At 38.2% G+C, this 26,037-nt stretch overlaps 1 protein-coding gene across 1 annotated transcript in view; it reads right to left on the reverse strand.

The window, feature by feature from the left end:
- Positions 1-600: 600 nt before the first annotated feature.
- The window catches only part of ACTR2 (ARP2 actin-related protein 2 homolog (yeast)), a 53,021-nt gene continuing 27,584 nt past the window's right edge, over positions 601-26,037 (reverse strand). Inside the window, exons 2-10 of the mRNA XM_009325027.1 lie at positions 20,098-20,208; positions 16,520-16,534; positions 14,288-14,503; positions 10,092-10,164; positions 7,563-7,699; positions 6,617-6,766; positions 5,429-5,574; positions 4,892-5,024; positions 601-3,661 (exon numbers count right to left, since the gene is read on the reverse strand). Coding sequence (XP_009323302.1) covers positions 3,491-3,661; positions 4,892-5,024; positions 5,429-5,574; positions 6,617-6,766; positions 7,563-7,699; positions 10,092-10,164; positions 14,288-14,503; positions 16,520-16,534; positions 20,098-20,208 — 1,152 coding nt within the window. The 3' untranslated portion in view covers positions 601-3,490. The remainder of the gene's footprint in view (positions 3,662-4,891; positions 5,025-5,428; positions 5,575-6,616; positions 6,767-7,562; positions 7,700-10,091; positions 10,165-14,287; positions 14,504-16,519; positions 16,535-20,097; positions 20,209-26,037) is intronic.

A 26,037-nucleotide genomic window follows, 5' to 3' on the forward strand; every position in this document is an offset into this window, starting at 1 on the left:
GGGGTAAAGAGGCTGGTTGAGCTCATTTCGAAAGCCAGATAGATGCATCGCGATTAGTGGGCCAGCCACTAATCCACACAGCAAGTTAAGAATTACAAAATTTCAGATGCAAGAGCTGCTTCAAACCACTGCATCTTTCTGAATGCTACACGCTAGCCCCTCATACAGTTCTTCTGTCAGTTAAAATGAGGGATGCAGGTGAAGTAGCACAGGAGGTCGCAATGCCAAGATTTTTCCCAAACACAGCATCATTACGTGGCTTCTGAGCTTAGCCAGGGATGCTGAAGTCAATACAAGTTGAGGGCTCTTCCCATTTTGCAATACCAAGCTTAGAGCTTGAACTAGAAAAGATTCCTGTCCAAGGATAAGAATTTTATTTTCTTTTTAAAGAAAATAGGATGGAGGGAGTGGAGTCTTGGCTAGAGAATGGAGTAAGGGTGCTTTTCTCACTCTAGGACAGCAATCAATAGGGAATATGTTATTTTGTCATGTCAGATTTCCTTAGCATAAGCAGCTCGTGATAGTTTTGTGATAGAAGTTAAGTTACAGAAAAACTGACAGAACTGTGATTTCCCAAAAGGAAACAAAGCAAACATAATCTACTTTGAAAAAAATCTGATTTTATTTTTGTATTGAAAAGACCTGTCAATTTAAATAGATGTTTATTTCCATTCATGGTCTCAACCAGTGTTGTGTGTTAACATTGTTCAGAACTGTATAAAAAGCCATTTGTGTTACATTGGTTAACATCCTAGAACTGGGGGGGGGGGCAGTTTGAAGCAGCTTAACATTAAAAATAGGATGTTCCCAAAAAACTTACGACTGCTGCGGCATCTTCTATTCTAATTTTATAGGAGCTGAAGCATATTGCAAATACAACTCAAGTTATTTGGTCTTAAAAAAAAAAACAAACCAACTTTAAAACCAGATTGCTTTCATAGCAATATTGAAGCTGTCAGCTGAGAGAACACACACATACACTCTCGTGTGTGCAAACACACACATGGAGAACCACACTGAGCACAACTGGAACACCCCATTCAGTATTTGGATTACATACGCGTTCTTCTGAATCCATGATAGCTGTAATTTAAAATGCTAGTTGCCTTTTTTTTTTTAAATATATACACAGTTTCCATGGAAACCCAAGATTCTGCACAATCAACTGACATTTATTACTCATGGTGCTGTGAAGTTCTCTAGTGAAAGGGCCAAATTCCAAAACCTTTACTCAAACATGCACATACCTAACTGAAGCCAATTAACAGGGGAGAAGATGGTTTAGAAAGGGGTTGCAGGGTCCAGGTCTAGATTTGGAAAAAAAAAAATAATCACATGACAGATTGTCATTCAAAAAAGTTTAAGTCGTTCTTTGGTTTATTTCCATGATTCTCAACACTGTCCGAAAAGCCCAGAGACAGCTGCATGAGAAACCATAGCTCTAAAGCAAGCCCACAGCATTTTTAAATCTTGTGTATTAAATGTTCAGAAGACTACACGAATTCAGAGTACCCCTTACATTCATGTCCCCAAAAATCTAGTAACTGCTTAAGTGCATGCACTGAGGCATGACCGGCATGCCTGTAAATTCATATTTTCAAGTTAAGAGTAAATATAGCTGCAAAAAACCCCACCCACCTATAATTAAATGGTCATTACTAGCAATACTATCGCGACTGTCTTGTTATTAAAGAAATGCAGACATGGTTTCTGCCTCTTTGGCTTGCTCAGCCAAAAGGAAGCTGTCTGCTTGATTTAGAAAGAAAGCGAGTTTTAAGAATCCAAGGGAGTTTAATATTTCCATGTTCCTGGGGTCAATTATTAATGTAAAGATGTAGACAAATGGCAAGTACATGAAAGCATATCTCATACATTCCAAGGTCTGGGACTCAAAAGCAGATCTTAACTTTCTTTTGCTTAAGTGTTATGGTAGGCTTGGAAAACCAGTAAGAAGCAATATAATATTTCCATGAAAAGCAAAGTAGAACTAGATCTAACCGGCATTCGTATGCAAGCAGTTTTTGCTATGCTTTATGTAAGGCAGATTTTATTGCAAAGATAGTTACCGGTCTGCTAGTAGGAAGAAAATACAGGCAACTATACTCAGAGAAGATGACTGATAATTACTAGTGACAACTTCTATTTTTCAGAACAACTCAGCTTTAATGTACTTTCTGGAAACAGCATTTCCATCACTGGTTTTCACTTCCTTCCCCATCCCACGTTAAATATCAAAAAAATCAAGACTGGACAAAATGAATTGTGGATATTTACCAACCAACATCATCTCATATTCCAATGTTATTTTTAACTGGAACAAATATAGGTCATTCTTTATAACCTACTGCCAGTGGTTGTTTATAAATATCTACTTGCTGCAATAAACATTGGTCATTGAAATATTCATTTGCAGTAACTACTTGGCATTAGGTTAATATACTTGTAAAGTTTAATGGAAGTGCTTCTGATGTACATACAAGCACTTAAAACACCAGACTTTTAAAACTTAGTTTTGGGGGTTTTAATATCTATAGTTACAGTTTTCACAAGCATTTCTGAAAGTATTCAATCTCTTCGGAAGTTTAGAGGCTCCTGTCTGGGCATATCTAAATTTCTCAACAGTTACAGAATAGCTAATTTAACATTCTTGCTCCCTATGCTGAGACAACACGGTACCAAAATTTAGCTATAAAAAGAGGCATTTTTGGTCAGACTGACCCCCAACTGTCCCTTAACAGAAAAGCAATATAGCTCAAACCTGTCTCCTCCCTCCAGAAAAAGATACCTAAGGCCACAAATTGACATTTGCCAGAATATCGGGTGTTTCTCCGTTTGTGGCAACTGTGTACATGCCCACTTAGAGAAATACAGTATGAAAGACCCACTGCCACCTTTAAGGACAAACCACCTCAGAAGCCAGTTTAGGCAGCAGTGCGTATGGAACCACATTACATCAAAACAGTGTGTTAAAGCCATTCCAGCTAGTTAAAATAGTTTCTAACAAGTTTAATCAAAATTCCTAATTGCAGGAAAGAAAAAAAATAATCTTAATGTAGAGAGAGGCAAAAAGATGCAAAGATCACCACCACAATGATCCAACAGCAAAAACTCCTGTTTAAAGGTTTTCTTATGCTAAAAAAAGGCACAAACCCCTTGTGAACTAGAGACAAAAGCTAGCAGTACTACAGCAATAAACCCAGAAGAAAAAGCCTACCAGAATTACCCAATTGCCTACTGGGAAGGAACAATGAAGTAGACAGGCTGCTCTTGCTCTGTTTTGTTTGCAGGGAAGTGGTCAAAATTTAATAGTCAAATTTAGCCACATTAAGAAACATTTAACAAAAGCTACCCCAAGAAACCAGAACAAAACCTGACCTTTGGGTCAAAAGGCCACAGACAGGCCTTTCCATAGCATGTAGCTGAGAGTGTTCAGAGATTGGCAATGAAAGAAGAAAAGCTTTAGACATGTGATGGGAACAAGCTTTGGGATTTATCGAACAGTCACACCAAGCTTCTCCAGCACACGCACTCCCTTTTCTTGGTATTCTTGTCGGGTCATCCAGAAGTTGTCTTTGTCTTTCATGATGTCTGCTAGAACCGCGCCACCCAAAAACACCATGTGCTTTCGACGAGGTGGGTCTTCAATTCGGATCTTAAATTTCTAAGAAACAGAAAAGAAACTGTTACTAGGATTCTTGAAACAAAGCCTTTCAAAATAAAATTGTGCTTTCCACCAGAACAATGAAATGGACACTGTTTAGTGAGAAAAATGCAACCAAAAAACTGAAATGCTAGCATAGGGCACTCTGCGTGAGCTTCCCGCTTGCACAACCAAAGTAAAATAACTACTTTGTACTGGAAATTAGAGACAGCTATCGACACTTTCCCCAAAATTATACTTTCAGTGTATCCACAAAAAGCACAGGACTCAGAACACAAAATTAAAGACTGTATTTCTGCATTTCATGAACACGGTAAAGAGTGAAATACTTCCTAAGCTTCGATGGCTAAATTATCAGAAGTTACCGGATCATCAAATCACAAAATATTTTAGAATTATGCCAAGTTTTAGAAAGGCAGATGGAACAGATTTTAAATTTACACAATCTAGACCAGCTTAACTAATTAATATTCCCTTAAATTCTTCGATGCTAAAGCTCTAACTTCAAGAGCTAAAATGAGTACAGTCAAAGCTATGTGTGAAATATTGTCTTAGACTTAAAACATCCTGTACAATTGAGTCATTCCATATAGCTGCAAAAGATCTTTAGAGAACACTGTATTAAGAAACAGGGAAGTTCAATTCAGTTCAACATTAGAAACTCCACTCAAAGGAATTTTCTCTGTAAATATCTCCTCCTTAAAAAGCAGACAGCATTACAATGCAGCGTTACCTCTGTAACATGTGTGGTTGTTGTCTGCTTATCACAGTAACCAATGAACAAGGGAAATTTATTCTATTTGAAGGTGTGTGAGAACTCTAGCCTCTTACTTTTGAGTATTTCACTTACAGCATGTACCAAAACTTTCACAGATCAAAAAAAAAAATCATTTTTGCTCAATGATTACTTTAAGACGCAAAAACTCATTAGCTTTGTTTAACGTGCATTACAAGTTGTGTCCTAGCATTTATTGGCCCTATTTTACATTCAAACTAACCCAAGACTTCAGGAATTACTTGCTATTAGCACCGACTAGAAGGTGCCTTTATTGCAAGTATATACACACAAGCCACCTATACGAAATGCAGGGGTGTGAAGAACCGAGAGGCAGCAATTTTGCAAGTTACATGGAGGGCAGCTTCTGTCATTTCTGACTACTTGGTTCCCTCTAGTGGGGATTCAGGATAAACCTCGGGCCCACATAAATAAAGCAGCGACTCGGTACCTACCGAGAGTTTTTCCACATCTCCTTTCAGAACTCGTTCCAGGTAGAGCTGTTTCAGTTCCCTCTCCAGTCGCGAAGGCAGCCCAGGGTACATGGTAGACCCTCCAGACAGCACAATGTGCTTGTAGAATTCAGACCTGACCAAGAAAATAGTCTTTCTAGCGTTGTATAGTATACTCTGTAGTACAAGTAGGTACCTGTACGTACAGGGGAGTAAATACAAATCTAAAAAACTGTCACTACACAAAGACAGACTGCACGAGTTTGGCAGACTTGCTCATGCTTTTCCAGGCATCCCAGAAAGCAGCAGTAAAAAAAATTCTGCTTTCGAGATTTCATCCTTGCTCATTCATACCAAAATAGTCAAGTTTCCAGACAACCCGTTAAGCTCCAAGATCTCAGACTGAACCCCACGCCCAGTATACACCCTCCCCAGCAGTGCACATATTAGTGTCTAAAGCAAAAGGTGTTATTTTGTTTGAATGCAGTTCTCACATCACCCCTGCACCCTGACAGAGGATTTTAAGTGTTCTGCTCTTACCTGGTATCAATGTCAGCAGCCTGGATGGTGTTAAACAGCAATTCAGCCACACCAACTCCCTCTACATTGATTAAATGAGGCTGGAAGAGAGCCTCCGGTGCCTCAAACCGTTCTCCACCGACTTTGATAATCCTGCCATCTGGGAGCTAGTGAGTCAAAAACACCATTTAGAAGACTTCTTTTAGCCACTTGGATACTAAACAAACCAAGAGGAAATGACCTACGTTGTTCCCTAATGTTTTAAAACAGGAAATTGTTGATAATTGTCACCACTACCAGTCATTCAGTACTACTGAAAGAAGATACAAATTCTTCAACCATTATGCAATTTACTTCGAGACATCAGGGACCAGATACATCGATACTGATGTACCAAACATTTCCTTGCAACACAGCTCCTACTGTCGATTTAAAAGATGATCTTACAGCAAGAGTAATGCTTTCCTGCAAGTTCTCTCCTTCTGTGTGTGATCACAGGAAGTTTCCACTAAGAGCAAGTTTACCATTCTTGTCATCAAGAATGGTAATCAGTCAGTCTCATACATGCACTGCTAGATGGATGAAGCTGAAAATCTGACGTGCTAGAGTACGTCCACTTTCTCTGCAAGTTCCTGTACTATAATACTCAAATTTCAAGGATCTACAATGAAAAAAACGAGTACAAAGTCTTATGGAAAACCTGAAAAGAAAAAAAAAAGCTTTCAAAAGTTTTCACAGAACCAAGTAATTTGATTCTACAGACTCAAATTGATTCTCGAATGAGAATCAATTCTCATGATCTCAAATTGATTACAATGCAGCGTTACCGCTGTAACATGTGTGGTTGTTGTCTGCTTATCACAGTAACCAATGAACAAGGGAAATTTATTCTATTTGAAGGTGTGTGAGAACTCTAGCCTCTTACTTTTGAGTATTTCACTTACAGCATGTACCAAAACTTTCACAGATCAAAAAAAAAAATCATTTTTGCTCAATGATTACTTTAAGACGCAAAAACTCATTAGCTTCGTTTAACGTGAGAAATCAAAGTGATTCTCAAACATGAGAATCAAAGTGATTCTCACTTCCCTTCCTATGTCTGGGAATTGAGCTACTCCCAAGAAAAATTTAGAAGGAATCAAAGCTAAATGCTACCTGAATTTAAAACTATGAAGTTTAAGACAAGAAAAGCTGTCTCAAAGCACTCACCGTGTAGGATTCAACTAGTACTGTGGTCTCTAATGCCAGTTTCTGCTCCTGTTCAATGTTGTATCCCACATAACATAGCTTTTCCTTGATCATGCGAACAGTCTCAAAATCAGCAGAATGGTTGAAAGCATACCCTCGCAGTAAGAGGAGCTAGAGGGAACATACTAGGTTAGCAGTAAATGAGAGGAACAGTCCAGATCTCTTTATCAGTAGATGGGTACATTCAAACACGTATCTTTAAAAGTTCATCTCTCTCTAACTGCAAATTTAGTATTAAGTCAAATCTGTCACAGTGTATCCATTATTACCAGAAAAGTAGAATAGCAGCAGCATTACTCCAAGTGGGAAATTTTCTTTGTCATTACAACTTTCAGTATAACCGTTACGACAAGTGAAAGATAACCAAAATAATTCTTATATTTAGGACTTCACTTCAGAACACTCCAGTATTTCAGTTTAACTATAAGATTTGTCAATCCACAATGTTGCTTATATTTAAAAAAACCCGAACCAAACAGTCTATAAAACATACTGTCTTATTTAATGATTGGGGAAGAATCACTACACTATTTTCCACACTGTAAGAAAAAGTCTTTCTGAAAATAGATGAGTAGAACTGATAGAATACAATTTTGTTTTCATTTTATGTATCAAGAAAGCCAACTTTTGAGTTTTTCCTTCCCAAATATGGAATAAAAGCCCTTCCTACGAGACTGCCACTAAGAAAATGTGAAGTCTCTGAATAATAAAATTACATGTGATTTAGATGAGGAAACATAATAAGGACAGACTGAAGCAACACAGAGAATATAGGAGTTCTTTATGTAATTAACATATGAATAATAAAGGGAAAAACGTATAGCGGTTTCTTGCTATCAAGGGATTTTAACTTGAACCAATGTACCACAGATATTAGCTTCAACCTTACAAATTCTTTCCACCTTACCTTAATGAGGTACCTAGTGATATCCCTCCCAGCGATATCTAACCGTCTGGTGAGATGAGGGAGAGAGAAACCTTCATAAACTGGGCAAATATGAGTTACACCATCTCCAGAGTCCACAACAACACCAGTCAACAAACCTAAAAGAACGGGGAGGGGGGGAGGTACAACTTTTATTAGCACCTTCATAAATAGAGCAGAATAGTAGTGAGTTTAAGATAGGATTTTTCATTGTAATCTTAACACAACCTCTGCTTCCCCAGTACACAACCTCTATTCCTCCAGTCATCGTTTGGGGAAAAGTAGTCACAATTTAAAATTCAGTTATGTCCATTCAGCTGGATTTTAAACTTAAAGGTTTTCATAGTAACAAATGCTTTCATATACGTTTTTTAAAAGTATTACCTCTGCTTTTCCCTAGATGCTTATAGCTCTACTGTTCACAATTTTATCCGGTGTTTTTACACCTTAAACTGCACTCTCATTAAAGAGAATGTCTAAGATCATTAAATGCTTGTTGGGGCACAAATTCCTCCTCAGATTCAGCTGTATATGTGCAACCTTATATTAATTTCTCAAATATGAAGAAACCTAGAGGTATTCAGGCCACAAGGTAAACTTGTTACAATGATTAGGACTTGTTGATTTTGACTGGTATTCAAAAAACAAAACAATGCTTTCATAAGGTAGAAAGTATTTGGACTATACAGCACACCTTATTTTTTTCCCACAGAAATAGCGTTAGGCTGAATCAGATCCACTTTCATAGACTAAAGAAATTAACGCCGGTGAAAAAAGTTTACCATAACCCCGTTAAATTCTAAGGTGCAGACAACTGAGATATCATAAGCATGGAGAAACAGAAGTTTCTATACTTCACTAACAAAATAAACAAGCAGCAGAATTAATGGTGAAAGTTGATTAGAAAACAGTTTCATAGTTTCTCACAAGCTACCTAAAGCAAGAAAGTGTATTTTAAGGGGAGACCTTAAAATAACGAAGGAATATTTAATATGTAATGGCAAGGTGCATTGGTTTGGCTAGTGTAATTTGCTCAAGCTTTGTAAACAGAAGACAAACAAATTGGTTATTTGCCTCAAATGAACCAAAGAACACACCTTGGTTCAGTTGTGTGATCAGATCTTCAGATTTACTAGTGAACTGGAATAACCGCTATGCAAACACAACAAGTCTTGCAATCGGACACACGCAGTTAGAAAGGGAATAGTCACAATGGACTACACCTAACTCCAAAAGACTGTTGTGAGGAATTGCTAAACAATTTCCTAATTAGAACTAGGTTTTGATAAACAAACCCCTTTGCCTTTAAAAGGCACACGAGCGCACAGAATTCCAGGTAAAAGCAACAATTGGTCTTAAAAGAGTTTTAACAGCAGCAACAAACTGTGGTGCACTGAAACGAGGCATGTCTCTGTATGTAATTTTAGCCACTACTTTAATCTTTAATGTAATATAAATAAGTAGGATGTTTTAAAGGGCTTTTTTTTACTTTCGAAAGCAAATGTTCTATTTATGTACCACTTGGTTTTTATATCTTAGAAGGTCTTCAACTTTGTTTTAGAAGATAGTATGTAGAAACACTGTGGACTGCTCTAAGTTGTTTCACATTTTGCTATTCACAAAGTAATCGAGCACTATACAGTAAAATACGTGTACAATTACAGCAGAATTTAAGACTATATGCGTTAGTCAATTAAATACTTATAAGGAAGTAAACCAAAGAAAAACCAAGGGGGAAGGGAAGTAACAGCACAGATCACAGCAAATAAAATTAATATCCAGGTCTGTAAAAGTGGTTTTGGTTCAACTAGTTTTGATGACTTGCATAACAGAACCACCCTTCCAGTATCCCATCACTTTTGCTCTTAGACATAGAAACTATGGTGACGTGTTAATGGACAAGGATATTTATGTCCTGCTATGTGACAGCTAAATACACCAAGCCACTAGTAAGCAGATTTAAGGAGTCATGTTATTAGAACTGATGTGCTTGAGTAGCTTCTTAAAATCCTAGACGGATTGCAGCCAATGGTAGAATTTCTACTGAGTTCAGTGAATCCATTATTTTCTCCTCAGGCTGAGCATCATTTATTCTAGTTTATCTACAGCAAAAGAATCAACTTTTTTTTTTTTAACTGAAAATAGTGCAAAAGTCACCTAGTCATCTTCTTGAAATTCACTTATGGTAATAAATTTTTCCGTTATCAGAAAATCAAAAGCATGTCATTAAGACTTGATGCCAAAGGCTAAATGTCTACACCCTGAAACAATGACAGTTTTGACAAACCAGGTTTTTGCATTTACAAGCATGTCTCCACAGTTGGTTCATGAAAAAACACTGGCGGCGGTACCTATCAATAGTTCCTCAAAACAAAAAGCAAGCCCATAAGTCAGGGCTGAGCTTACTTACAACAGCGTTGAATTAAGCCCAAGACCCATTAATACCATATTAGTACTTTGGCTCAGCAACACATTTATAAACTAAACAGATTTTAAGTGATCTTTGCCTACCTTGAGCATACAAAGTAAGAACAGCCTGAATGGCTACATACACCCCAGAAAACTGGTATGTCTCAAACATAACCTGTAAGATGAAAGCAAAAATGAACATCCAAAACAGGCCAAATACTTAAAAGAAATTTCATAGATGTCTGAAAACTGTATTTCTAGAATTCTGTATTTTTGCTAATCAAAAACACTTTCCAAGAAATTTCATCACACAGATTCTACACAAACATTAGAAACCTACTTGCTTTATGGCAGTAAGTAGTACATTCAGTTCTATACCTTACCTGTTCACACAAGACGAGCCATATGAAATATTCCACATCCCTTTAGCAATGAAAGCGAATACTCACAAGAAACCCGCACACCAATTTCTGCAGCTTTACTAAGCAATTTTCCAAAGCGCTTAATGAGCAGGAGGCCGTACTTGTAGACCAGCCAGGTACTTCATTACTGAAGTGTGACTTGGGAATGAAATGTTTGTCAAAGGTGTATGCTCTAAATCTAATGAAGTTCAGAGGGTTTTTTTTATTCTTCGTATCAAGCCCTACAGACTTTGTACAACTGCAGACTATGTCAAGTAAAGACCAAACAGACTCCTACGCATATGGGTCCAGAATAAGTGCAGTGTCACAGGTTGCTCTCTGCATCTGGGCCGCCTTCTACCCTTCTTTAAAGCACAACTGATGACAAACTTCTAGAATTAGTGCAAAATCCACTACAATTGAAATAGTACAGGTAGGGCTAACTCTGTTACTACATGCAGAAAACCACAGGATTGCAGAACTCTTACTGAAAAATGAAAAGTGACTGCCTGTCTTTCAGACTAGGTTCCCCTAACCACTAAACTAGTTTCAGTGAAGAAAGAGTCTAAGATTAAAGGATGTAGAGTTTATAGGATCTTGTCTTCTCTGTAAACACAAAAAAGGCCAAGTAAACAAACCATACTGTACAGCAGTTTTCCCCTCAAAATGCTTTACCAGGAAAAACGGATGAACTCTGATTATTCCAGCAGATACAGAAGTTTTGCTTTTGCTATTCTGCTGCCTCCTGAGCACTTCTGCGACTTCTAGGATTAGAAACTGATTAAGTCCTAAGTACTCCCACAGCTCAAGTAAAAGATAGCTAAATATTTTTAAAGAAAAAAAGCTGATGCCTGACAATTTTAGAATTCTGAACTATTTAAAGAACCTCCTCTGTTAGAACAGTGTGATTTTAAAAGGCTGGCCCATATCAAAAACCCGATCCTTGAGAAGTCAAGTTAATTACTTCATAGCTGTACTGAACACACCGCAAAACCCCTGGCAAGACTGATGCCACCTTTCTCGGGATACTTGCTGTGAGCACACAGTATAGCAGAAGTCAAGCAGAAAGGAACAGAAGAGGGGGTGAGCTGCAGAGCACCCTGCCATGAGAACATGGTGCTCTGGGTTTTTATAAGCCCCCAGTGTGAACTGGGTAATATGAAAGGAAATTCAATACAGTAGTCAGGTGCATGGGCTAAGAATGAGCAAGACATTACAGGGTTGGCTAGTAACTTCCGTAACGGCCACAATTTAGCACATTCACAGTACCTTCAGAAACAAGAAGCAGAAGTGACTGCCAGAAAAGGAACAGTTGAAAGGGCAGCAACTCAAAAAGAGATCCCATTTGAATAGTCATTGTCTAAAACCAGCACTATTCCAATGGATGAGTCTTTCAAACAACCCAAGTGCTTACAAAATGATAATTTAGATTTTTCTTAAATTAGTTTTTCATCTTCATACAACAAAATCAATATTCAAATGGCATTAATTACCGCCTTCACATGTTGTACTAAACCCTAGAAGCCACTGCAAAACCCTTTTATAACCTACATGCAGGCCTTTGGGGGGTTGTTGTTCTTCCCTTCAAGACATCTAGGTCTGTTCTATTTGACGTGAAAAATGCCTTGACATGGGACGTATATGTTAATAAATCTTAAGATGTAAACACTGAGCAGGATGTTCTGAAAACATTCTTCTCATGACAGCAGCTTTTGGATTACCTACAAAGTGATGTTCTAATTGGGCATAGGAAAAAAAAGAACTAAAAATTGGGAAAAAAGATAAAGAATACTAGTTTGGGATGAGGAGAAGTGACTGTGCTAGAGTATCTCTACAGCTACAAGACATGCCATTACAGCCTGGCTGCTCCTGAGGGTATTACAAAATGAGAATGCAGCAGATAACTAGAGACAAACAAACAGCAAACACTCAGTTAAGCTGAGGAGCAACCAGTGTCTTGTACATGCTATGAAAGAAACAGCACTTTTTAAATACATATTTTACAATATAGCTGCTGTGAACACTTGCTGCTGTTACTATGTCGCTGAGTTTGATGGAGCGATGGGGTGAGGAAAGAGAATTACTGGAAGTAGAATGAAGTACAGCGTATATAATTATCCATCATCTTGATATGGTCCAGATGACTAAGCTTTTCTTTTAAAATGCCACTGCACTGTATCACAAAATGCAGAGACATTATTATGTTTACTGCAGGCTTTAGGAAAAATCTTAATTCGGTCCTCTGCTTCATACTGGGCTAGCCTCCCTGAAAAGGAGGAGTCCATGTCAAAAATGGAAGAAAAAGGAGTATAAATACGTTGCAGTTAAAAATTAAGTATTGCTAGTCCTCCTAACACTGTGATCCATTAAAAACATTACTAGAAACAATGAACTTCTGTTTAACTCAAATCTAAATTTACAAAAATGGATTCTAGTTCTCCCTAATCCTCTGGATCATGATTAAGTATCTACAATGTCTACAGTGGTTTAAAAAAGCAAATGGGGCAATAAAAATATTTTATCAGACTTCAGAAGCCATACAAGGCTTTTCAGTTTATGGTATAAAATTACTCAATCCCAGAATAACTAAAACCCAGCCTTTTGTGTTTAGCCGGAAAACAGAAACAAGAACACTATTGTAGACAGCTGAAAAGCAAAGAAGCCTGAACAGGAAAAAAAGGCCACCCAGAATAATCTGCTATGTCTATCACACCACAGCTGACTGATATGCAATAGACGGTATTACTAATGTTGCGTTATATAATACTCGGGTAATAGGTCCCTAATGTCCACATTTGCTAAGAAATGCTGAATTTAGATTGTACAGTTTGATTTTTTTTCACTTAAGTTTTTCCAACTTTGCTATACTTCACTTGCTCCCAAGTCACTGAAAAAGATTAGTGCAAATATATTCACTGCCACGTTGCAGAAAGCACTGCTTGTAGCTGGGACAACAAAAGGATTTTAAAGGAAAGGTCAGGAGGTAATGATAAAGGTAAATTCTTACTAGATTAAGCAACAGATTTGGGGGAAGAAAAGAAATACATATACACACAAAAGCTTTCATATCCAAAGTTCTGATAAATGGATAAGGTTTCAGACTTCGAATCCATTTTTCCTGCCCTATCAGCTACTCTTAACAACACATTTTAACTACATTTTTGTTACACTGAATACTTACATTAATTGAAAATACCTGTGATGCTTGAGAAAAAAACAAAACGGGAAACTGAACTTCTTGTTCTCATCGACCACTACTGCTCTTCAAAATCGAGTCTTTTGTCACATGGTACTTCAGCTCTAAGCTAAACAATACACATCTGACAACCTACGTTAACACAAGGTTCAGATGGAGCGTGGGTCACCCAGGGCAGCACTCTGAGATCGAGGATCCAAGAACCAGACTTTCCTTCTTAGAAGGCTTTCATTGATAATCCCTAGCATTAAGCAAAGATTAGTGACTTGGTTGTCATCACACCTTTGTCTCAACTACCTCCAACAACACTGCTCCATCTGGTAAGCATCATCTTGCTCAAGCCTCAATCTCCTCTGAAGCATTACTGGCTTACAGAAGTCCAAGTCATTTAAAGCAATTAACATTCATCCAATAGCTAGTAATCAATATATCTTGGATACATGAAGATAAACATATATTTCCAACTCTGTGTTTTAACGGTGATATGGCTTGAGACAAGCAGCCTGCTTTCAGCTTTCGAATGAGATCAGCTTGTTTGAATTTAACCACAGTAGCCTTCATGACTATGGCTGAGGACGAGTTTTGCTTAGAAAACAGGAGAACTGCTTTGCCTCAGACAGTTACCAGGTGTTCCAAGAAGTTAAAATCTCTTAGCGATGCTTCAATGACAGTATGTATCAGTTTCTACTAGACAGACATACCTCCACGATCTTCTCCCTATTTTTAGTTGGGTTCATGGGAGGTTCTGTGAGTAGTATTTTACAATTTTTTGTGTCAATATTAAGTTTTTCTGGTCCAAACGTGTAATCCCAGAGGTGCTTCATATCATCCCAGTTCCGAACTATGCCATTCTCCATTGGATAATTCACTTCCAGCATTGAGCGTAATTCACTTGCTTCATCACCAACCATGAGATCCTGTAAAGTTTTAATATAGAAACATATCAGTGCTTGCAAAGTTTTCTAAACACCAAAATCCTCAAGAATGACAGTGAACTGCTCCAGCCTGTGTCCAACTGTGTTCTTAAACAATGCCCACATTTTCGAATCATTTTCAGGTACAGAGGAGAGAAGTAGAATATATTTCATGTAGTATTTAAATTTGGCTGTTGCCCATCCCAAACCTTTTCCAAAATAAACTTTATTAATTCAGTTTTCCAATTAACCTTAAATACCCAATAAACCCTGTTACAGCTAGATACTGCAAAGACCTTTATAAGTACAGATGTTTCTCCACTGACACATCCAAAATTCTTTTATCAAATACTAATTTCTAAGGGCTGAGATGCAAAATAGCACATAAGGGTAGTAGGTGGGATTGGCAGAATATTTTTCCATGCATGTTGCAAATTTCTGTGCACAATACCAAAAAAGGAATAATGAGTGGTGAATAAGCATACCGAACAGTAGCAAAAGCAAATAAGAGATTAGGAGTTCCACACTAGACATTGAAAGAAACAATGGTTTACATATTGCCTATGTCAGTAGGGTGTGAAGAGACACATCTAAATATAAAATATACCCTTGTCTGTTCCATGCCAAAAGTCCCAAGCCAAAAACCCCAGTAATGCATTCTTACACAAATACAACCAACTAATGCATAATTTGTATAGTCATTTCACACTGATGAAGCAATCTGTTTATTAAAGTTAGTTATGCAAACATTGCACATTCAAATTAGTAGCATCATATCTTCTCCTTTCCCACGTATTTCCCAGAGGAAGTATGCACAGTAACATCTTATCTTTGCTCCCTATTATATCCCATACTTTTCTAAAGAAGCCTTAACTGACTTGCTTATATTTAGCTTATAAGACATATTTCTAGGTACCAATAGCACTGTTTCCATACTAATATTATTTTAATTGCAAAAAAACCAGCTGCTTCATACAAAAATATGCCACTGCAGTTTGTAGTTGCTGTGGCACAGAAAACTTTGAAGCGAGGGTTACTCAACCTACTATTCAATGCTAGGGAAAAAAGATGCACAACGAAAAATCCAGTGTCCAGTTTATAACGCCTTTTTTAGAAGTAACCTAAACACTTACTGTTGACTATATAAAAAGGAAGTTAATTGAAAATAGTTTATATCAAACCATTCCTCTTCCACCCCCTCTCACTGACAAAGTGTTTATTTGTTTTCCCTTGCACAGTAGATCACACGTCAGTCATATCGACTGTACAGAAGACAAAAGTCAAGACTCTAACATTTTAAATCAAATATACTCTAGTGAAACCATACTATGAAAACTCCACCACACAACCACGTTACACCTGAGAATTTAAGACAACAGAAACTCCACCTGTTAGAAGAATCAGAAGCCTTTTTTGTGTGTTGTTTTTTGAGGCTCTATGCTACCGAACAGGACAGCCCAGGAAAAGCCACTATTCAAATGTGCAATGAAAGTTGCACAAAACTTTCACGTTCTTTTAAAACAAAGTTAAAGGGCAGAACAGTTGTTCTCAAGAGCACACTAACAAACATGCACACTTGGTAGGTGAAGAGGAAGGAGGACAGCACAACTGAATTTGCAGAGAGGAACCAGTATCATGACATCCAATGCTTCCACCACTTTGGTACTCAGTAATATTTGTCTAACTGAAATCTGAAAGTTTTTTCAAGCTCCTGGTTTGTAATGTTAAATATAGCAATTTCTACTGTTAAAGATGCTGAGCTCATGTTGATCTTTAAGAATTATTCTTATATCTTGCAAAACTACAGGTTATGTAGCATTTAGAAGCAATACATAAAACAGTCTCATGAATTAGTTGCTAGTAAACCAAAGCAATGAACAACGTCCAAAATAAGTATGTATTCAAATGTAAAATGTAGGACAAGACAAAACAATGAATAGCATCAAAAAATAACATAACAGCTACTAGGTCCCATCAAGCAAAAATGGTAAACAAGCAGCACAGGGGCACCTCACTTACCATCTTTTTGTTATTCTACTTCAACAGGTCAAGAAAGGTGAAGAAAGAAGGTAGAAGCAAGAAAGTCAGAAAAGGCCTAAATGAAATTCTCAAATTACTTTAAGTACACAGTAGAAATAGGCTGAAAAGAGATGCATGTACAGCGGGAAATGATCTGAGTTAGTTTAGTTAGGGACAAGCTAACATTCTCAGGATCTCACATTAAAATGTCTCTTTAAAGGAAGCTATTGCTACATGTCACTGGCATGTCATGTTTATGCATCTTACGCTGCAAACGAGATCAGTATATCTGCCTCTTCCTCACAAATAGGGTTCTGTGCATAAATATTCTGTAACACTGGAGTTTTACCCTGGGCAAGGCGTTTATATGAACCAGACAAGACTCTGCACAAGGCATTTGACCATAACTAGCTCTGACAAATGCTAAATTTAAATTTTGTTTTAAATATTCCGCTTAAAATACCCAAGGACCGAAAACTATAACATAAAAACATTCACCTATAAGCAGGCTAATCAGTTCGTATCTCGTGGAACAAATACCCAAAAAGAATCAAGTAAGATATTTATTCAAATTATGGCATCTACTCTCAGAATGGAAATAAGCGATCATGAAGTGCAGTAGTAGTAGTTAACAAAATAAACTAAAACAATAGTGCGAAAAAGACATAGCTATAGCAAGCTATGGAGATAGGAAGGTAAGATAATTAAAGCAGCTGGGAAGCACTATGAGAAATTTGAAGTGTACATGTACAAACATTGTCCAAAGTTATACTAAAGCCATTTTCACAATTATTGAGATTTTTTTTCCTCCTTCGATTAAATTTACCTTGAGTGACCTAAACAGTCAAAAGCCATAGGATAACTATCAGCGCCATTAAGGCAAATCTACTTATTCTGCAAATTGTGCCAGAGGAAAAGTGCATAGAGTTTCTGGCAGCTGCCTTTGGACAGGCAGTACCAAGGAGGCTGGTCAGAGCGCGGCCCTCTTCCTCACTTCAAATCCAGACAATGCCCTTCTCCAGACTCTTTCTTTGGCAGAAACTGAGCAGAACTACAGGACACGGGCTACGGCTCAGCAGGTCACTGGGTCTGATCTGCCCTAAAATCCTAATTGTTTTAACTAGTCAAAGCTACTCATCAGTCCTGCCTTCCTAAGAAGGTTATTAACCCCCAAACTTGCTTCAAAAATTAGTAAGTCAGTAGAAACTAAGAGCAGCATCTATGCTTCTGGTTTTACAGTTTTAAGGTTGTGATTTTAAGCAAAATAATCCCAGTAATAACTGAATTTTTGTGTTTATGTCCTAAACTGGGGACTCTGAGTAGGAGAAAAAGCTATATCCCTGCTGCTGGCTGAAATGAGAATCCAGAAAGAAAACATGGACAAAGCAACTTGAAATCGGTAACTCAACAGATGGATGATAACCACTGTTTTGATCAGCTTCCAAACTCTTTTCAAAGAGTTTCTGAATTTCACAGGAATGACAGCTTTTCTGAATAGTTTTGAAAAGTTAAACTGATAATCTTCGTGCCAGCTTCTTTTACTCAGTTTTAAACTTATCCCGTAAGAACCTGCAGTGAATGGCTAGAATTAAATTTTGGCATAAAACTCATCTGCTAAAATACTTCTTTTTAGGAAATCTGCAAGAATCTCACAAAGAAAACCGGCACTCACACTTAACAAGTCTTCCTACTATATTATACCCAAAGTATCTGTAGCAGGGATTTCTTCTCTTGATACACTGTTTCCTTAAGAAAGAGTGACAAGCTATTACAGGCAGATGCTATAAAACTTCTAGGAAGAATCCGGACAGTTTATACTCTAAATACACCCATGTGGTCCACGCTCAAGCAGAAGACAGGCAATGCACACGAAATTATAATTTACAGGTTCTTTCGCACTGATCTCATAGCAATTATCCACTTCCACCTCCTATCTTTCCAATTCAACACTGTCATCTGTAATGATATTAAACTAAGTTATCAGATAATCAGAGGCTACCAGAACTGGCAGGACAGGCTGTATCAGATCAGCTGGAAAGAAAACATGACTTCAACAATGAGATTTCATGCAAGAGAATTTTTCTTGGACTTGAGACTTGTAAATCACTGCATAACTTTCATAAAACTTTACCAGGACCTCCTTGAAGAAACTGTCACATTAAGTTCAAGTAGATATCCAAAGAAACACCTCTCCAAGTCTTGCAAGAGAAGGGAAGATGCTTTCCCTCTTCTCTCCCTCTCCTATCTACTGTGAAAGGGAAAGATCTCCGTCCTTCCAACCAAACCGTCCTAGCTGATACAAGGTAAGCGGTATTGCAATATTAAAAAAAAAAAAAGGCACATTTTGGAAAGGTCTAATGTCTTTCACCCTCTCGACTTCCTAGTATGGCCTTCTGCTGATACTACTAACTTTTTACAGGCAGCAGCAGAAATCAGATAACTGAAGTTCTCCTTGTCGTCCATAGGGTTCTGAAAATAAGGAACTAAACCGGGCAGATTTTTTTTTTTCCTTTTACTAAGCTGCTGCTCAGAAGCAGCAAGGAAAGCAGAATTGAAAGCCTGCACATGTGTGGTTCTACTTGACCTTCACTGGCCTAAGAAAGGGCTTCTACAGTTCTGCGTCACCTCTCACTTCTCCCTCAAGTTCCTGCTTCTGCCTTGCTCTCAAACTGGAGCTTGCACAATTGTCTAGTAAGGCAGTCAAAACTCTACCTGACAAAGAAATCACTCTTTTTCAGCTCACTAAAGTGGCTCACCACATGACTGCACAAGCAGCACGACCAGCACAAGCTGAGAATGTGTGGCTAGAAGCAAGAAGGGAGGATGTGACCACAGCAGGGCCAAGACATTTACTGAAGCCTGTATTGCAGAAGCAACTACTAACATTTGAAGCTCTGTAATTACAAAATAAAGTGAGAAACGATAGCTCCCCAGACATCAGAAAAAGATTCTCAAACAGTGGTGTCCATCCTCCCCCCGTCCCAAGCTTGGAATAACCTCCCAAGACAAAGTAGCCTGAACGCAGCCTCTCCATCTCTAGCTGGGGTAGACTACCTACGTCTATCAACAGCAAAAAGAAAAGAAAACAAGAACAATAGAAACAATGAAATGCAAACACAACCAAGGTTAAACATCTCGTACAAGATCACGGATGATCAGCTGTGAGTAGAAAGCAAACAGTATAGAAAGAACTGGAAGCTCCAGCAGTTCTTCAGCATTGTCTCAGAATCCCACAGTACAGCCCGGTGACAAACATCAACCTCTTGTCTGATTTCTGCCTTCTAATCTTGACATCACTTACATATGGGCATCTGAAGGCCCTTTTTGCCCAGAACCGCTTGAGCCCTACCTGCTGCCTCCTCAGTTGTACTACCTGAAGGCCTCCAGTGCTTTAGATTACCCTCTTAATAACTTTGTCATTTGTGACAGGCTAAAACCCAATACAGAAATGAATCAAGAGATACTGAAACAGCATAAAGGGGGATTAAGGAAAAAGCATTCCCAAACATTACATAAGTCAAAAGCTGCCCTAAATATTTTTATCTGTCAGAAAGGAATAATAATGAAAAAAAATTTACCTTGATTTCAATGTTTCCCACTTTAGCAGTTGATCTTATAATGGGTCTTCCAACCAAAGCTGGAAAAATGTGCTCTGGAAAATTTGAGCCTGCATAGCCACATTTCACAAACTGAAAAGGAATAAATAATTTTATTAGAATATACATTACTTTTGTTTACCAATAGAAACCTGGTTTGGGGTAAAAAAAAAAAAAAAAGCCCAAATTTAAGAGCATGTGTCCCACTGGAAAATAATTGGATATAGACTGTCAAGTCAATTTTACACATTTCAGATGATGCATAGATCTGTAAAACTGAATTAAAGTATTTTCCAGAATGTTTTCTGAATCAGACCGTCAGATTTTTGAGAAACAGTACTAAAACGACTAAGTATGTTGAGAGGTGTAAAAGAGTCCAGCATTTGAGTCCAGACTTCCTGCCACTCTATAAAAAAGTTCTTTAGCAACCTGAAGCCCATCACTTTGTAATGGATCACCTTATAATGAGTACCCAATGAGACCAAATTATATCGACTCTCCAATTAGAGCACACACAGTAGCATAATGAATTACACATCAGAAAAAAACAAAACCTTGTGAATTCAGGTGTTACGCTGTTACAAAAAGTGTTTAACAGTGAACTAGCAGATTGTGCAATTCTGATGGATTTCTGAGTTTCATAATTTTCAGGGTTTCTTTTAAGGATAGAAATATGAGTTTGCAATAAGCACTTCTAAAACAAAACAGCACAACCAAAACCTCAGCTGATGGTAGTTCACATCAAACAGGATACTCTGAAAGAATGGTTGTTACCCAAATATGTATGAAAGGAAGCTTTATGTCACTGGGTCCCGAAATAGTATATACACTAAGAAAACAGTGAGGATTACTGAACATAAAAAAAAATTAAAAAAAAAAATACAGTCACTAGAGGAAGTTCAGTTGTAAAACAAGAACTTTAAATGTGCCAGCAAGAAGTTACAATTTTAGCTCATGGGGATCAGCAAATTATGCTCGTCAGCTATCCTACTCTTATGTTCATATACCATACTCTGATGATCTGCCTGCAGTTCATATAGAGCAGGCTTCTCTTTTTTTGATGCATACTTAGCATACTGCACTGCATCAGCATGCCAGAACATCCTCCTGCAGTCCCAAACTACACATTACGCATTTTCATCTGCAAAACTACCCAACCATCTAGGTGTAACAGCAGCAACACAGCATCACAGGACCATTCAGGTTGGAGGGAACCTCAGGAGCTCTCTCATCCAACGTTGAGCTCAAAGCAGTCAACGCTGAATTCAGACCACATTGCTTAGAGCTTTGACCAGTTGGGTGTTGGAAGCCTCTGAGGACAGACAATTCACAGCCTTCTTGGGACCCTGTCCCAGAGCTTAATTATCCATTTCAGGTTGTATTAGAGCCACCTGCTAGAATTTCCAAAACATTCACCGAGTTTTCTGAAGTGAGGTCTGAAGACTGCCACTGAAACAATTATCACAGCAAAGAGTACAGCTAACTGCAGCTGAGGGGAATTCTGCCATTACACTAACAGTAACATGAAAAGTCACCTTCTGTTGCTCTAAATTATTCGCCTTACTGCAGTAAAATGGTACTGTTTTGGAAAGAAATTTATAAAGCCAGTTACAGAAAGAGCCAAGAGATATTTTAATTAAAGTTGCGCTAATACAGGGGGTAAGGGAATTTTTTTGCTTTTTGTGACCCTAATTTCTTTTGCTTGCTGTCTCCAAAGGCAGAGCTGTTTGGAATACCTGAGGAATGACACTGTGTATACAAATCATTTTGCTCATTCTACTTCAATTCACGTTCTCTGAAAAGGCAAGTACTTATCAACTCTTTTGCTTATATTAAGCCAGAAGTACCTAGGAGTTACATAGATCTTATCTGTGTATTCAAGAATGCAGTGCTGCTATGAGAAAGCAAAGAGTAGCCACAAGCATTTTTGGATCACACTACCTGAATACACCAGAAGTCTTTACCAGAAGTTTTATACCAGAGGAAACACGAGACATTTTGAAGGACTGAGATGAGTCCAAATACTGGTGTCCAAATTTTTTTTAAAAATAAGCTCCCTTTCAGACTTAGCAAATTACTGCATTCAGGGCAATCACACAATTTCTGTTGCGATTACAGTATTTAGGTATGCTTGTTATAAATTTCATTGTGCAGGACCTGGTCAAGCTAGAAGGAAGTTCTATTAAACAGCCCACACAATCCCATCCTCCAGCTCAGGGTTTCATAAATCCTTCCAAGTACAACCATAAGCACCTCCAGGTAGCTCATGCCCCTTTACACCCATATATGTACTTACAGCTTTTCCTCCTTTTCCTTCCCCCAGCACGAAGCAGCTTTCCTACCGGCCATCACCAACCGCCTTGGTCAACAGAAGTAACAGGACCGGTAACATCTAAATGAATCTCTACAACTCAAGCTACTGGAGCACCCCTCAAGAAGCTCCGCTACCCACACTTTTAAATCCTGCCTACTGAGCAAATAAACCCCGAGATTTATATAGCAACCGCTGAGACACACGACCAAAACCACTACTGCAGAAAATCAGTAAGTGCCTCTTGGCCAACCTTAAAAATGCCTCTCGAAATCACATACAACTACGCTGACCTAGAAAATGCCAACCTACAAAAATACTATTCTAAGTTCTTACTATTTGAACCATAATAGTACCTTCCAGCCCCTTTCCACGTTAAGGCCTTGACACACCTTCCCGGGTAGTTAACAGTGTTGGCAATTAATAAAACCTAGGTTTTAAAAGCAGACTGTCATTTCTCCAACCGCCTAAAACACAACCAAAACCAGATTTAATCTATGTGAACTACAATGGACATTCAATTGGACATTCATGGCCTGTTCCCCACCTCTTTCAGACCGGAACAGAGCACCTTAAAAATACCAAACTTTGTAAAAATGTCAAACTCGACAGTAGATAGATGGGGCAAAATTTTAACTCTGTCTCTTCCCCTTCGAATTTGAAATTTACCCCCCCAGGCTACATGAAAATTTGGTGAAGATGAGAACAAGTCAGCCTTGTACGTCAGCTTCCCCATCAATGAGAACATCCCCACTGTAGTATTCTCCCTGACATGATATTGAATATTCAGCTGGTTCGGTAGGTTCATGATGACGTAACATCAGAAATCATGGCTGAAGAACCAGACGTCGTAAAACTACCAACAGGTAAATGCCCCTAAGAAACACAAACATATCCATATAATAGATCTTGAACAGTTTTAGATTTTTGAAGGGGTACAAGAAACATAAGATACTTCTCCCTTCCTCACAGAAGATCCTTCAAAATCTTCAATTAAATGTTATGAACTGCAGTAGTTTGGAATATAATCAGCTTCTCTTTTCCAGTGCCAGAATTCCATTAAATACTCGCTGTTCTTTCCACTCTCAATTTGAAACCTTCTAATAAAATCTAAGTATAGTGCACTTGTTTCTCTTCCGTCCCTTATTGTGCACACCCCTTGGAACAATTATCAAATCATTTCAGTAGAATGCTTAGTATACACCATATCTTGAACAATAACACCAACACTCAATGAACTTACGCATCTTTGTAAGGAAGCCAAGAGTTCATCATCATTCATTTTTGCAAGCATTTGATATACATTCAGAATGTTTTAAGAATAGCTACTTAGCTTGCCTGTGTGCAGAGACCACGTATGTAAGAAGTTTTACCATATATAGTTTCTTCTCCATTTCACTGTGGTTTACACCGAGTCTTTCACTTCCTACTGAGTCATCAAACAGTAAGAACTTGTATGTATAAGTATTCTTTCAAACGAAAAGAATGAGGAAGCTCACAAACAGGTCACGTGACAGGTTTTAAAATGAATACTAATATTCTTTCAGGTCTCTGTGCTTGATTCTTTCCATTGATGCGACTCTCAAACAAAACCCTAACCACTATTAGAGCAATTTCACAGGCCACTAAGTAACTTACTATTAGTCCTACAGCAGTAAGAACATCCATCTCTAATGCTTTAGACCTCTGAGAAGCCATTGCCTGCCTCTCTGCTACAGCACGTGTTGCAAGAACTTCCTTCCAGTCACCTCTTCCTCAAAGACTGGTTGCAGCCCGATACCTTAGAAGTTCTACTGCAGCACAACGAGAACAGTAAATTTCAAAGACGAATCTAAAGTTAAAATCGCAACTGATTTTTCTAAAGATATTCTCCATTTTTATGTAATATTACTGGCACCTGGCAAGAGATCTAATTTCAGTCATGGTTTTAAGTATGACATATCACAGCGTGTCAGAATGATTTCTGACACAAAGCAGCTCTTCTTTGTCATACTGAAAAAATATTATTATAAAAATACTGGTCTGACAATAGAGGACTACTTGATAATCTCAATACGCAGTTGGGGCTCGAAGGATTTACTGAATGGAATTTTCTTCAAGTTTCATCATCCCAATTCTAGTTCAATTACCCCAATTCAATCTAAATATTTTGAGTTTACCCATTTAACAATTATTTCTTGACATTTCGCTCTCCTAGACAATGAACTCTGTGGCCAGGGTACTTCCATACGCATGTCGTTCTGCTTAGAGGCCCAACACAACCCAAAGCAACGCGAGCTGAAGCGACACAGGCCCCTCCTCTCGGCACCGCGACGGCACTATAAAGGCACCTTCCACTGTTACAGTTATTTATATCCTGCTGGTACAACTCACAGAGGAAAAAAACGTATCATCCCAAGATGTCTCTTGATTTAAAAGCACACACAGACATGTTACACTCTACAAAATCTGGGTTGCAAACCCAGCTTGGGAAATTAGGTAAAAACAATGGCTTCTGCCCCATGCTTCACACCTTACCGAGACCGGCCAAAGTACAACGCTGCTGTCGCTACCGACACACCGAACATTTTACAACTCAATGATTTATTGCTACGTAAAGGACCACTCTAAAGGATGAAGCTCTAAATATTTTTTTGGATATGGGCCCGACAGTAAGAGTATTAAACAATGAAAAAAAAAAAAACAAACCCACAACAAAAAAGCTTCCACGTCCCTTTGTAAGAAGAAAATGGTAAATGCCTTCTTTTTTCCTCTCCTTTGTCTAAACTATAGTGTAAGAAATGCCCAAAGGCTCCAGACCCCAGCCCTATTAAAGATAACTTTTGCTACAGGAGGAAAAATGAGAAGACATCAGAACTGTCAAACCCCTAAACTGTCAAATATGACGTTCTTCTTCCTGAACCGTTCTAACCATTTCAGATGCTAACTGGAAAACCCTCTAATTCAGGATGCTGAATCTAACAAGAACATCCTTTGTCTCAACTATCCCCTCTTGGGCTTAAAAAAAAAAATTCTTCATTGCAAGTGTTTATATAAAAAAAAAATCACGTCTTTTTTTTTTTGCCATTCAAGAGATCTTTACATGCTGCCAGCTGTGTTAACTCTCCACATAATATTTCTTTACTGGGGCAAACCCTAGATTTCTAAACAAAATCACCAAGGGGAAATATCCACCTACAGCATCTCATCTGTTTGCTTTAAAATGGTATCTTTTTCACTTCCTGTGGAGGCGCCTCAAAGCCTGCGTACCGCTGACAAAAGGATGAATTTCTAGTGGGTGCCTGCACGCTCACGGCGTGCAGAAAAGGTGAAAGGATGGGGAGAAAACCTTTGGGGCTCTCTTGATTGAAAAATGACCATTTTGAGTATCTTGCAGATGAGGAAGGTATTAACGAACGGATGACGCCCCATTTTGACCAGTAGCTGCAAAAAAAAAACCCCAACAAACCCAAACCAAAAAACATTTCCCTAAAACTAATAATCTTGCATGCCGAGGACACATCCCTGGTTGCTCAACGCGTAACGCGCTCATTCAGAATTCTTAAAAAAAATGGTATTTTTGGTTAAGTGCTCGTTGCTACAGAGAGACTTTCTCAGGTCACGTAGAGAAA

Source organism: Pygoscelis adeliae, unplaced genomic scaffold, assembly GCF_000699105.1.
Source record: "Pygoscelis adeliae isolate BGI_AS28 unplaced genomic scaffold, ASM69910v1 Scaffold46, whole genome shotgun sequence".
In the NCBI taxonomy this organism is placed as follows: domain Eukaryota; kingdom Metazoa; phylum Chordata; class Aves; order Sphenisciformes; family Spheniscidae; genus Pygoscelis; species Pygoscelis adeliae.